Here is a 15,032-nt window from a genome sequence, read left to right on the forward strand (position 1 = left end):
AATGGCAAGATTAGGGAACCATGGATGACAGGTGAAATTGTGAGACTAGCTAAGAGGAAAAAGGAAGTGTACGTAAGGTCTAGGTGACTGAAGACAGACGAAGCTTTGGACGAATATCGGGAAAGTAGGACCAATCTGAAATGAGGAATTAAGAGGGCTAAAAGGAGTCATGAGATATCTTTAGCAAACAGGGTTAAGGAAAATCCCAAAACCTTTAATTCGTATTTAAGGAGCAATAGGGTAACAAGAGAAAGGGTTGGCCCACTCAACAGAGGAAAGTTATGCGTGGAGTCAGAGAGAATGGGGGAGATTTGTAACCAGTACTTTGCATCAGTATTCACAGAGGAGAGGGTCATGATAGACATTAAGGTTAGGGATAGATATTTGATTAGTCTAGGTCAAAGAGGCATAAGGAGTGAGGAAGTGTTGGGTATTCTGAAAGGCATCAAGGTGGACAAGTCCCCAGGTCTGGATGGGATCTGTCCCAGGTTACTGAGGGAAATGAGAGAGGAAATAGCTGGGTCCTTAACAGATATCTATGCAGCATCCTTGAACATGTGTGACGTCCCAAAGGACTGGAGAATTGCTTATGTTGTCCCTTGTTTAAGAAGGGTAACCGGGATGATCCAGGTAATTGTAGAGTGCTGAGCCTGGTATCAGTGGTAGGGAAGCTGCTGGAGAAAATACTGAGTGATAGGATCTATTTACAGTTGGAAGAAAATGGACTTATCAGTGATAGGCAACATAGTTTTGTGCAGGACATGTCATGTTTACCAACTTAATAGAATTCTTTGAGGAAGTGACAAAGTTGTTTGATGAGGGAAGTGCTGTAGATGTCATATACATGGACTTCAGATTGGCATCTGATAAGGTTCCCCCTGGTAGGCTGATGGAGAAAGTGAAGTCACATGGAGTCCAGGGTGTCCTAATTAGATAGAGAACTGGCTGGGCAGCGGGAGACAGAGTAGTAGTGGAAAGGAGTTTCCCAACATAGAGACCTGTGCCCAGTGGTGTTCCACAGGGATCCGTGCTGGGACCACTGTTGTTTATGATACACATAAATGATCTGGAGGAAGGTATAGGTGGTCAGATTAGTATGTTTTCAGATACACTAAGATTGGTGGAGTAGCAGATAGTGAAGGGGTCTGTCAGAATGCAGCAGAATATAGATAGATTGGAGAGTTGGGCAGAGAAATGGCAGATGGAGCTCAATCCGGGCAAATGCGAGATGATACATTTTGGAAGATCCAATTCAAGAGCAAACTGTACGGTAAATGGAAAAGCCCTGGGGAAAATTGATGTACAGATGGGTGTTCAGGTCCATTGTACCCTGAAGGTGGTAATACATGTCAATAGAACAGTTAAGAAGGCATACAGCAGGCTTTCCTTCATCAGACAGGATATTGAGTACAAGAGTTACCTCCACACTCACTTCCCTCCAAGGCCCCAAGGGATCCTTCCATATCCGCCACAAGTTCACCTGTACCTCCACACACATCATCTATTGCATCCGCTGCACCCGATGTGGCCTCCTCTATATTGGTGAGACAGGCCGCTTACTTGCGGAACGCTTCAGAGAACACCTCTGGGCCGCCCGAACCAACCAACCCAATCACCCCGTGGCTCAACACTTTAACTCCCCCTCCCACTCCACCGAGGACATGCAGGTCCTTGGACTCCTCCACCGGCAGAACACAACTACACGACGGCTGGAGGAGGAGCGCCTCATCTTCCGCCTGGGAACCCTCCAACCACAAGGTATGAATTCAGATTTCTCCAGCTTCCTCATTTCCCCTCCCCCCACCTTGTCTCAGTCGGTTCCCTCAACTCAGCACCGCCCTCCTAACCTGCAATCCTCTTCCTGACCTCTCCGCCCCCACCCCACTCCGGCCTATCACCCTCACCTTGACCTCCTTCCACCTATCCCACCTCCATCGCCCCTCCCCTAGTCCCTCCTCCCTACCTTTTATCTCAGCCGGCTTGGCTCTCTCTCTCTTATTCCTGATGAAGGGCTTATGCTCGAAACGTCGAATTCTCTATTCCTGAGATGCTGCCTAACCTGCTGTGCTTTGACCAGCAACACATTTGCAGCTGTACAAGAGTTGGCAGGTCATGTTATAGTTGTATAAGACTTTGGTTCAGCCACATTTGGAATACTGCGTACAGTTCTGGTCACCACGTTACCAAAAGGATGTGGATGCTTTGTAGAGGGTGCAGAGGAGGTTCACCAGGATGTTGCCTGGTATGGAGGGTGCTAGCTATGAAGAGAGATTGAGTAGGTTAGGATTATTTTCATTAGGAAGATAAAGGTTAAAGGGGCATCTAATTGAGGTCTACAAAATCATGGGGGTATAGATAGGGTGGGTTATGACATAGGGTAAACCCTCCGCTCAATTTAACCCAGCAACACAGAAAAGATTTATCCCATGCAGTAATCTGTGAAAATTCGAGAGGCCAAAAACTATTTAAAGTAAAAATTAACAACTTTATTTCTTAAAGTAGAACAGTGAAGAATTGACTAGCAACTATTTACAACTCCTTCCTCTAACCTATCTTTTATACAATAAAACCCTCCGATTATGATTTACAAAACAGAACATCTTATCTCAAACCCAGGCAGCTTTCAGTTTTCTCTGTATTCCTGTCTTCTTTTCTTCTTCTTGGAGATTCTGCTTCACAAGTTACTGATCGATAAAGATACCTTGAAGAGAGCTATTTTTGAGGCAGTGTTTTTATATGCTGGGATCTTGACAGTTCTCCTCTCAACTGTTCAATTTTCCCCGGTCTTATACTCCCCAAGCATCGGATTGTGTCATTGGCTTTGAAGATTGTCAATATATTCAGTTCAAACTAGATGGAGTTTGGTATTTTTTGGGGAGTATAATTTAAACTGGCCTAATTCAAATCTATTTTTGTCTCCAGGCAACTAGCTACACCAGTAGCTGGAGCACGTTACATTGTATTTTATTGAGAACACTTGGTGCTGTTACTGCTAGCTTTTAACTCTCTTGAAGGTACAGTACACGCACATCTTCATAACACCTCCCCCCTTATGAAAAAAATGAGCCATCATAATGAAAAGATGGCTTCATTTTTTCTATATTTTTAAACACATTACCTGAACATACCCAAAACATTAAATACAAATCTCATCTAAACTCTATCAGTTAAATCCGCAATAACACATCTGCGATTACATTCTTACAACCTGTAACATGTACAATTTTTAAATTAAAACTCTGTGGCATAAGACTTCAATGAAATAGTCTCATATTCTTGTCTTTAAAGCATTTTAAGACTATAAGCAGATTGTAATCAGTGTACACAACTGTCTCTGACACATTTTTCGGGACATACACATCAAAATGCTATAAGGCCGGGACCAAACTCAACAGTTCCTTTTCGATGGTGGAGTATTTCCTCTGGTGGATGTTGATCGTCTTCAAAAAGTAACCAACTGGCAGTTCAACTCTACCCTCACCTTCCTGTAGGAGGACAGCTCCAACTCCTACGTCACTAGCATCGATGGCGACTTTATAAGATTTTGAAAGGCGACGTATAGTTAAAACTGGTTTGGTGGTTGATATTGATTCTAAATGGTCGAATGTCTCCTGGAATGGTTTTGTCCACCAAAACGTTGTGTTTGTCTCCAGCCAATCGGTTACTGGTGCCACTACCCCGCTGAAATTTGGAACAAACTTCTGATAGAATCCGCTGAGTCCTAAGAATCGATGCACCTCTTTCCTCGAGGTTAGTTGTAGAAATTCCGCGATAGCCTTCGTCTTTGTGTTCCATGGGATCAATCTTCCGTGTCCCAAGAACGTCACCTCTGCTTTCACACATTCTGTTTTATTTAAGTTTATCATCAATTTTGCTTCCCATAGTCATTCAAAGAGCTCTGCCAACTGTACCATGTGATCTTTCCAGAACTTACTAAAGATCACTACATCGTCCAAATAGACTGCACAGTTTGTTAACCCAGCCTCAATTCTGTTCATGAGGCTTTGGAATGTGGCCGGTGTGTTCTTCATTCCAGACAGCATCACTTTAAACTGATATCGTCCATTTGGGGTTACAAACGCAGACATTTCTTTCACTGTCTCTGATAAAGGTACCTGCCAGTTACCACGCAGTAAGTTCAACTTGGTGATGTAACTGGTTTGTCTCACTTTCTCAATACAGTCCTCCAATCTTGGAATTGATTATGAGTCCAATTTTGTGACAGTGTTAACCTTCCGATAATCCATACAGAATCATCGAATTCCGTCCGGTTTGGGAACTAAGACGATTGGTGAACCCCACTCGCTTTGGTTGGTTTAATGATGTTCTCGTTGAGCATGGCCTCCACCTCCACCTGGACCTGTCTGGCTTTGAGAGGATTAAGCCGATAGGGGTGTTGTTTTATCAGGAGCAGTATTCCCGATGTCTACTTCATGGACAATAGTGTTAGTCCTCCCCATCTGATTCTCACATATATCCTTGTACTGCAATAACAAATCTTTCAACTCCATTCTATGCTCCTAAGACAGATAACTTCCTAACCCATTCCACTCTTTATTTTTTAATCTATTTTGAGACATCTCAAAATCCATATCATCTGGATTTGATTCCTCACTCTGCAGGGCAGGAACTAACACCTGTTTCTCCAGTTCTTTCTCTCTAATGTAATATGGTTTCAGCATGTTCACATGATGAATATCTGATATCTCTTTTTCCTATCTGGCATCTTCACTAAATAGTTCACCTGACTCCACTTTTTCTCAATTTGATAAGGACCACTAAACCTGGCTTTGAAGGGACCTCCTATCACTGGTAACAGTACTAACATGTCATCCCCTCAGGAAAATGTCCGAGTCTCAGAGCGTTTATCTGCCACCTGCTTCATTCTACACTGTGCCCTCTTTAGATGCTGTTTAGCTAACTCACCTCCTTGATTAAGTGTGAGATCTCCGACTTCAGTCCTGTCAATTTTTCTTTAATTAATTTCAAAGGGCCTCTCACTGCATGACCGAATATTAACTTGAAGGGAGTGAACTGAGTAGATTAATTTCTAATGGCAAACAATACGAATGTGGTACCTTTATCCCAATCATTCAGGTAGTCTTGACAGTACACTCTCAACATGGTGTTCAGGGTCTGATACCACCTTTCTAAAGCTCCCTGGGATTCAGGACGATACACACTGGGTTTAAATCGCTGTATACCTAATCTATCCGTAACCTCCTTAAACCGCCCAGCAGTAAAATGTGACCCTTGGTCTGACTGAGGCTCTCTGGGTAGCCCACACTGTGTGAAGAAAGATACTAACTCCTCTACCACCCTTTTTGCCGTGATACTCCGGAATGGATTGCCTCCGGAAATCTGGGAGACACATCCGTAATGGTTAACATGTACTGGTTCCCACTTTTAGTTCTTGGGCGGGGACCTACCCGATCAATTATAACCCGTGTGAAAGGCCCTTCAAATGTGGGAGTTGGTAACTAAGGGGCTGGGTTTATTACAGCCTGAGGCCTACCCACCATTTGGCATGTATGACACGTACAGCAAAAGGTTAACCACATCCTTGTGCGTTCCAGGCCAATAAAAATGTTTTTGTACCTCAGCGTGAATCTTTCATACCCTGAGGTGACCTCCTACAGGTAGTTCATGTGCTCCCCATAATCCCTCCTGTCTGTGTGCTACCGGCAACACAATCTGGTGCACTTCGGCCCGTTCCTCCTCTGCACTAACCTGCTGTGGTCTCCCTTTTCCGTCTGAGGATTCTATCTTTCAGATATTAACCCTCCGGAATATTCTCTGCCTCCTTTTCGGAATACACATCCACATATATGTCTTTTATCGTCTTGTCTTGCTGTTGTACGTCCCTTAGCCTTTCAGGACTAAACACTTCTGTCTGACCCTCTGCCTGTTTAGACTTTTCCTGCACCATTACGTCAAACAAGGTCTCCGCTAACTGAACCTCAACTCCTTCATCTTTCTCTTTACTTTTCACTTCGTGTTGTGATTTATGATAATGGGATCTGGTTACCACACAGGCTGGGAAAATACCAGGATATTTCTGTTTTAACTCCTCAGTTTCTTGGTCTTCCTTAGGCTTCTCCACAAGGGGTGTCACTCCCACCTTGGATCCTGCCAAATTATTCCCAAGAACAAACTGAATTCCGGGAACTGACACTCACTCCCACTGTAACTTCCCCAGTCTTGAGTTGACACTCCAACTGAGTGATTCTGAGGGATAGGATTTATGACCATCTGGAAGATCATGGCTTGATTAAATGCAGTCAACATGGCTTTGTGAGGGGCAGGTCATGCCTCACAAACCTTATCGAGTTCTTTGAGGATGTGACTAGAAAAGCTGATGAGGGTCGAGCTGTGGATGTGGTGTATGTGGACTTCAGCAAGGCATTTGATAAGGTTCCCCATGGTAGGCTCATTCAGAAGGTCAGGAGGGATGGGATACAGGGGAACTTAGCTGCCTGGATACAGAATTGGCTGGCCAATGGAAGACAGTGAGTGGTAGTAGAAGGAAAATATTCTGGCTGGAAGTCTGTGGTGAGTGGTGTTCCACAGGGCTCTGTCCTTGGGCCTCTACTGTTTGTCATTTTTATTAATGACTTGGATGAGGGGATTGAAGGATGGATCAGCAAGTTTGCAGATGACACAAAGGTTGGAGGTGTCGTTGACAGTATAGAGGGCTGTTGTAGGCTGCAGCGGGACATTGACAGGATGCAGAGATGGGCTGAGAGGTGGCAGATGGTGTTCAACCTGGATAAATGCGAGGTGATGCATTTTGGAAGGTCGAATTTGAAAGTTGAGTACAGGATTAAGGAGAGGATTCTTGGCAGTGTCGAGGAACAGAGGGATCTTGGGGTGCAGGTACATAGATCCCTTAAAATGGCCACCCAAGTGGACAGATTGTTAAGAAAGCATATGGTGTTTTGGCTTTCATTAACAGGGGGATTGAGTTTAAGAGTCGTGAGATCTTGTTGCAGCTCTATAAAACTTTGGTTAGACCGCACTTGGAATATTGCGTCCAGTTCTGGTCGCCTTATTATAGGAAAGATGTGGATGCTTTGGAGAGGGTTCAGAGGAGGTTTACCAGGATGCTGCCTGGACTGGAGTGCTTATCTTATGAGGAGAGGTTGACTGAGCTTGGACTTTTTACATTGGAGAAAAGGAAGAGGAGAGGGGACCTAATTGAGTATACAAGATAATGAGAGGCATAGATAGTCTCTGGCTATTGACTCTATGTCCTGGGGCAGAAATGACTAACACGAGGGATCATAGTTATAAGCTGGTTGGAGGAAAGTATAGAGGGGATGTCAGAGGCGGGTTCTTTACACAGAGAGTTGTGAGAGCATGGAATGTGTTGCCAGCAGCAGTTGTGGAAGTGAAGTCATTGGGGACATTTAAGAGACTACTGGACATGCATATGGGCACAGAAATGTGAGGGTGCATACAGGAGGATCAGTGGTTGGCACAACATCGTGGGCTGAAGGGCCTGTTCTGTGCTGTACTGTTCTATGTTCTATGTTAACCTGATCTTACACAGGGGAATGCTAAATTTCTGTCCGTCTATCCCACAAATTACCACACTGTCGGGTAACAGATCAGAAAAAGTACATATTTGCTCATCCCTTACTATCAGCGACAGGTTAGACCCTGTATCTCTCAAAATTATAACTTCTTGTCCATCTCCACCTGTTTTTTCTGAGTAAACTTTGCCCACGGAGGGGAATTGTTTACAGAGATCAGGTACTAACACCATACCCAGCCCCAGCCTGGGCTGTGCACTTTCCTGCAGCTCCTCAGCCCTTCTTGAGATTTCCTTTATTATCTTCACTAGTGCCACTGGCTCAGCTTCTCTCACCACAGCTTTTCCCGCAGTGCCTTTAATGACCAGCACTGTTTCTGTACGTGTGCCACCTTCTGGCAGTGAAAACACCTTTTCCCAGTGCCCTTCTGAAACCATGGCACTGTCATTTTCTGTGTCCCACACCATTACAGTGATAACACCTGAGGCCTTTCACCTCCTGTCCTCCCTCTGGGACTTCTTTTTAATCCTGTAGTAAATTTTTACCAGTGCTCTCCACTCTTGGTTTCGTAGTGTAGGACCTCCCCTTCTCCCAACTTCTATCCCTCACAGGATGAAATTCTGGCCGTAAGCTTGTCTTATGCACCAACATGAGCTCATCTGCTAATCCTGCTGCCCCTTCTCACTTCCTGAACTTTCTGTTCCTTCGTGTGAATTCTTATCATCTCTGGAAATGAGTTTTTAAACTCCTCCTGCAGAATAATCTCTCTTAAAGCCTCTAAGGTTCGATCTAGTTTCAAAGCACGCACCCATCAATTAAAATGATTATGTTTAATTCTTTCCAACTCAGCATAAGTCAGACCTGGTTCCATCTTCTGTTGCTGAATCGCTGTCTACGTGCTTCTGGTACAACACACACAAAACAGCCTGTTTAACCTCTTCATAATCTCTTGACCCCTCATCTGACAGCACGACAAATACCTCACTAGCTCTGCCTGTCAGCTTAGTCTGAACAGACATTACCCATCAATCCTTAGACCACTCCCTCTGCCTAGCCAATTTTTCAAATGAAATAAAGAAGGCTTCAATATCTTTCTCATCAAAATGTGGGAGAGTTTTGACATATTTATATACATCACCACCTTCTCTTTTAATCTCCATCCTATTAACTTGACTTTGCTGACTAAGTCACAACTTCTCAAGTTCAAATTCTCTGTCTTTTTGGTCAGATAAGAACTTTCTCTCTCTTTTTCCTCTCTCTTCTCTCTGTTTCCCTCTCCCTTTGTTCTCTCTCTCTTTGCTCAGCCAAGAACCTGCTCTCTCTTTTGTCCCTTTCTCCTTCTCTCTTTCCTCTCTCTCTGTTTATCTTCTAACTCCATTTTCCTCAATTGTAATTTAAGTTTTTCCACCTCTACTGCACTTGTCTGTTTTTCTGACACACCTAAGTGTTTCAGTAGCTCCCTTACAATTTCAGCTTTACTTTTGTCCTCGGTTAAACCCAAATTTAATTTCTTTGCTAATTCCAGAAGTCTGGCCTTTTTCTTTCCTTCTAAACTTTCTTGGCAAATCTGAGAATCATCTTCAAATCCCAGAAACTCTTTAGCAATTTTAACAGCCATTTCTCTCACTTCTAATTTAATCAATCACAAGTCACCGAAATTAAACAAATTGTCTCACCTTCAGTTTATTTAAACATCTAGGACACTAACCTGCAGGTGTTTAAATCTGCCGGGCCTTTTCGTATCCCCAAATCTATTCAAATCTGTCTAAACCAGTTTAAATCCCAGACCCGAGCCCCCAAATTATGACACAGGGTAAACCCTCACCCAGCAACACAGAAAAGATTTAACCCGTGCAGTAATCTGTGAAAATTCAAGAGGCCAAGAACTGGGCGGCACGGTGGGTCAGTGGTTAGCACTGCTGCCTCACAGCACCAGGGTCCCAGGTTCAATTCAAACCTTGGGCGACTCTCTGTGTGGAGTTTGCACGTTCTCCCTGTGTTTGTGTTGGTTTGCTCCGGTTTCCTCCCACAGTCCAAACCTGTGCAGGTCAGGTGAATTGGCCGTGCTAAAATTGCCTATAGTGTGAGGTGTGTTAGTCAGAGGGAAATGGGTCTGGGTGGGTTACTCTTTGGTGGGTCGGTGTGGGCTGGTTGAGCCAAAGGATAGGGAATCTAATCTAACTATTTAAAGTAAAAATTAACAATTTTATTTCTTAAAGTATAACAGAGAATAATTAACAACTATTAACAACTTCCTCTAACCTATCTTTTACATTTCCCTTCTACAATACTAGTCTAATAACCCCCCAATTAAAGATTTACAAAACAAAACGTCTTATCTCAAAACCAGGCAGCTTTTGGTTTTCTCTGTCTTCCTGTCTTCTGTTCTACTTGGGGATTTTACTTCACAGGTTACTGATCGATAAAGGTACCTTTAAGAGAGCTATTTTTGGGCTGTGTTTTTATATGCTGGGAGCTTGGTAGTTCTCCTCCAAACTATTCAATTTTCTATTGGATTTTAAGATTATCAAACTGGATTGGAATTTGGTATTTTTCAGGGTATAATTTAACTGATTGGCCTAATTCCAATCTGTTTTGTCATTTCCAGGCAACCAGCTACCCGAGCTACGTCAGTAGCTGGAGCACATGTTACATTGTATCTTTTTCAGGACACTTGGTGCTGTCGCTGCTTGCTTTTAGCTCTCTTAATGTTAGAGTATACCCACACCTTCATAACAAAAGCAAGAAGCTTTTTTTCCCAGAGTGGGGGACTCAATTACTAAGGGTCACGAGTTCCAGGTGAGCGGGGAAAAGTCTAAGGGAGATATGTGTGGAAAGTTCTTTACGCAGAGGGTGGTGGGTGCCTTTTACACGTTGCCAGCGGAGGTGGTAGAGAAAGACACAATTGTGTCATTTAAGATATATCTAGACAGATACATGAATGGGCAGGGAGCAGAGGGATACAGATCCTTAGAAAGGTTTAGATAGAGGATCTGGATCGGCACAGGCTTGGAGGGCTGAAGGGCCTGTTCCTGTGCTGTCATTTTCTTTGTTCTTTATATATGACTAACTTTATTTTAGATCTGATCTTATGAATTTTATTGCAGTTATAGAGTCTCAAGTCATAGAGATGTACAATATGGAAACAGAACCTTCAGTCCAACTTGTCTATGTCAACCACACATCCTAACCTAATCTAGTCCCATTTGCCAGCACTTTTCTTTCCAAACCCTTCCTATTCATATACCCATTCAGCTGCCTTTTAGATGTTGTAATTGTACCAGCCTCCACCACTTCCTCTGGCAGCTCATTCCATACACATACCACCCTCTGTGTGAAAAAATTTCCCTCTATGTCTCTTTTATATCTTTCCCCTCTCACCCTAAACCTATGCCCTCTAGTTCTGGACTCCCCGACCCCAGGGAAAAGACTTTGACTGTTTATCCTATCCAAGTCCCTCATGATTTTATAAACCTCTATAAGGTCACCCCTCAGCCTCCGACGCTCCAGGGAAAACAGCCCCAGCCTGTTCAACATCTCCCTATAGCTCAGATCCTCCAACCCTGGCAACGTCCTTGTAAATCTTTTCTGAACCTTTTCAAGTTTCACAACATCCTTCCGATAAAAAGGAGACCAGAATTGCATGCAATATTCCAACAGTGGCCTAACCAATGTCCTGTACAGCCGCAACATGACTTCCTAACTCCTATATTCAATGCACTGACCAATAAAGAAATGCATACCAAACGCCTTCTTCATTACCCTGTCTACCTCTTCACTATCCTATCTACCTACGATTCCACCTTCAAGGAACTTTCTTTGAACAGATGACAAAACAGGTAGATGAAAGTAAAGTGGTTGATGTGGTGTATATGGACTTCAGTAAGGTGTTTGATAAGGTTCCACACGAGAGGCTATTGCACAAAATATGGAGCTTCGGGATTGAAGGTGATTTAGCAATTTGGATCAGAAATTGGCTTGCTGAAAGAAGACTGAGGGTGGTGGTTGATGGGAAATGTTCTGTTTTGAGGCCACTGCTGTTTGTCATTTTCATAAATGATCTGGATGTGGGTGTAGAAGGATGGGTTAGTAAATTTGCGAATGACACTGAGGCAGGCAGAGTTGTGGATAGTGCTGAAGGATGTAGTAGGTTACAGAGGGACATGGATAAGATGCAGAACTGGGCTGAGAGGAGGCAAATGGAGTTTAAAGTGGAAAAGTGTGAGTTCACTTTGGAAGAAGTAACAGGAATGCAGGATACTGGGCTAATGGTAAAATTCTTGGCAGTGTAGGTGAACAGAGAGATCTTGGTGTCCAGGTGCATAAATCCCTGAAAGTTGCCACCCAGGCTGATAGGGTTGTTAAGAAGGCACATGGTGTGTTGGCGTTTATTGGTAGGGGGATTGAGTTTCAGATCCACGAGGTCATGCTTCAGCTGTACAAGGCACTGATTTGATTAAATGTTTGAAGAAGTTATAAGCAGGATGCAGAGTATAGTGAAGTCGATGTGGTGTCGATGGGTTTTAGAAAGGCTTTTGACAAGGTCTCATATGGAAGACTGGTGAAAAAATGCTCCTATGAATGCAGGATATAGGAGCAAACGGGGAACAGATTGGCAGAACATAGAGGGTAATTGTTAGATATTCTTGTGCCTGGAATTTTGTTTCTCAAGGTGGTCTACAGATCTCAGTACCAGGTTCCTGTTTGTGGTATATGTTAATAATTTGGATGTAAATATGAGAGCATGATCAACACATTTACAAATGACACAAAAACTGTGCACATGGGTAAAAGTGAAGAGGGAGGCTGTACACCGTGGGAAGATATCAATGGACTGGGTCAGCTGAACAAACAAGCGGCAAATGGAATTTAACCTGGAGAAGTGTGAGGTGATGCATTTGGGAAGATATTCCCAAAACCAGTTGAGGTTGGAGGATGATTGAAAGTTTGAAGATTGAAATTAATAATTTATTTTCAACAGAGTTAGTCAGGTTAGGGAGTCAGATTTTAGAATCCCTACAGTGTGGAAACAGGCCCTTCAGCCCAACTAGTTCACACCGACCCTCCAAAGAGTAACCCATCCAGTCCCATTCCTCTACATTTAACCCCTGACTAATGCACCCAATCTACACATCCCTGAACACTACAATTTCCAATGGCCAATTCACCTGACCCGCACATCTTTGGACTGTGGGAGGAAACTGGAGCACCCGGAGGAACCCACGCAGACACGGGGAGAATGTGCAAACTCCACACAGACAGTCGTCCGAGGCTGGAATTGAACCTGGGACCCTGCTGCTGTGAGGTAAAAGGAACCTCGGATGCTGCCTGACCTGCTGTGCTTTTCCAGCACCACTCTAATCTAGACTCTGATTTCCAGCATCTGCAGTCCTCACTTTTGCCAAAAGGAATGAAGAAATATGTCAGCCACAACCACACTGAATGATGCAGAAAAACACAAGGACCTCCTTCTGCTCCTACCTGTTTGTCAGAGTTACCAAATCACACCAACACAGCAGCTAACCCTGATTCAGACAAACATCAGCGAAACACTTAAACTAGCTACTTATCTGATCTTTCTTACCCATTTGGTGAAATGAACTGAAAACGGAGAGAATGATTATTTCATAAAGAAAGTACTTCAGCACAAGTTGGGAAACTGGAATACTATAGTGAGTAACTCACCTCCTGACTCCCCAGAGCCTGTTCACCATCTACAAGGAGAAAGTGAGGACTGCAGATGCTGGAGATCAGAGCTGAAAATGTGTTGCTGGAAAAGCGCAGCAGGTCAGGCATCATCCAAGGAGCAGGAGAATCGACGTTTCTGAAGAAGGGCTCATGCCCGAAATGTCGATTCTCCTGCGCCTTTCCAGCAACATATCTTCAGCACCATCTACAAGGCATAAGTCAGGCGTGTGATGGAACACTCCCCACTTGCCTGGGCGTGTGCAGCCCCTACAACACTCAAGAAGCTTGTGACACCATCCAGGGCAAAGCAAAGGCATCATACCCTTCAATATTCACTCCCCCTCCTCCCCCCCAGCAATGGTCAGTAGCAGCAGTGTGTATAATCTACACGATGTACTGCAGAACGTCACTAAGGCAAGAACCTTTCAAACTCATGACCACTTCTATCTAGAAGGTCAAAGGCAGCAGATACAGGAAACACGACCCCCTGCAGGTTCCCCTCCAACCCCATCCTGACTTGGAAATATATCGCCATTCCTTCACTGTCGCTGGGTCAAAATCCTGGAATTCCCTCCCTAAGGGCATTGTGGGTCTACCTACAGCAGATGGACTGCAGCGGTTCAAGAAGGCAGCTCACCCCCACCTTCTCAAAGGGGCAACTAGGGACGGGGAATAAATGCTGGACCAGTCAGTGACACTGACATCGCATGAATTAACTTTTTTTAAAAAAATCAAATTCAACAGAGATTTACTTTTGGCCTTAATCTGTAAAAGATCACCATTCTTAGGAAAACAGGCTGTGTCAACAACTGACTGACAATGATTGCAAGATCATTAACCTCATGAACAAACATGCCCCAGAAAACAAATTTCTGCAATGTTGTGGACAGGCAGAAGGGAGTTGTTCAGAAGGGGTTTGCAGGACAGAGCTTACTGGTGAGTATTGGTGTGTTTAATTTGGAATAGTTTTATCAAATGCATTCATGTCTGATCTACAGGAAGAGAGAGGAAATAATTTTATCTGTAATCCATTGGGGACATCAATTAAGTTGGATCGAGTCTTTTTTTTCATTTTTAATGTTCAATACAGGTAAGAAGTAAAATTGCCATAGTTGTACCACACCATAGGGCTGTTCTCAGGAGAAAGGAATAACTGGTGATGGGTTAACCTGAGGGTCATCACACCTCAGTCCAGGGCACACCTTGAGAAAGACAAGCTTTGCAATAACCTCAGCTGGAATCAAACCCACTCTGCATCACAAACCAGCTGTCCAGCCAACTGACCCATCTCCGTACATCAGTGTGAGCAGTTCATTAAGTTGTTCATTTCAATAGCACCTTTCACAATGTCAGGCCAAGCATAAAGCCTTTCACAGCCAATGAAGAACTCTGGAAGTCTAGTTACCGTTGTAAGGTAGGAATCTGTACACAGCAAACTCCCACAACCTGGAAAGTGACACTTTGTTAGTTTTTGTGATGTTGCTGAGCATAAAACTGTGGGGAGAACTCCCCTCCTCTCCTTCAAATTTACTTCACATTCAACTGATACTTCAATTCTCAAATGTTGTTAGGAAAGCCTTTGATTAGAATCCTCATTCCAACATTTCTCCAATCATATCTGCAACTTCCAATTAAACACATTTCTGAATATGTCTAAGATCCATCAGTTTTCTGTGCCTTTGTCACATTTTCAGAAGATTAATTGATCAGGGTGTCTGGGAAGGAACATGTAGAGGGTGACGTAGAAAGGACTTAGTGTCGATGTTGTTTGTTATTCTAACATAGTCATCAAAATGCCTAACTTCACTG

General features: G+C 43.7%; 1 protein-coding gene across 2 annotated transcripts in view; it reads left to right on the forward strand.

Annotated features, from left to right (window-relative positions):
- LOC132815130 (leucine-rich repeat-containing protein 15-like) overlaps positions 1-15,032 on the forward strand; it is a 37,397-nt gene that overhangs the window by 15,448 nt on the left and 6,917 nt on the right. The window contains exon 1 of one of the 2 annotated variants that reach the window (XM_060823926.1): positions 14,060-14,159. The exons of the other annotated variant lie outside the window; for it this stretch is intronic. Coding sequence (XP_060679909.1) covers positions 14,066-14,159 — 94 coding nt within the window. The 5' untranslated portion in view covers positions 14,060-14,065. Of the gene's footprint in view, positions 1-14,059; positions 14,160-15,032 lie in introns of those variants that run through there. 2 annotated transcript variants of the gene reach the window in all.

The sequence above is a fragment of the Hemiscyllium ocellatum genome, chromosome 4, assembly GCF_020745735.1.
Source record: "Hemiscyllium ocellatum isolate sHemOce1 chromosome 4, sHemOce1.pat.X.cur, whole genome shotgun sequence".
Lineage (NCBI taxonomy): Eukaryota > Metazoa > Chordata > Chondrichthyes > Orectolobiformes > Hemiscylliidae > Hemiscyllium > Hemiscyllium ocellatum.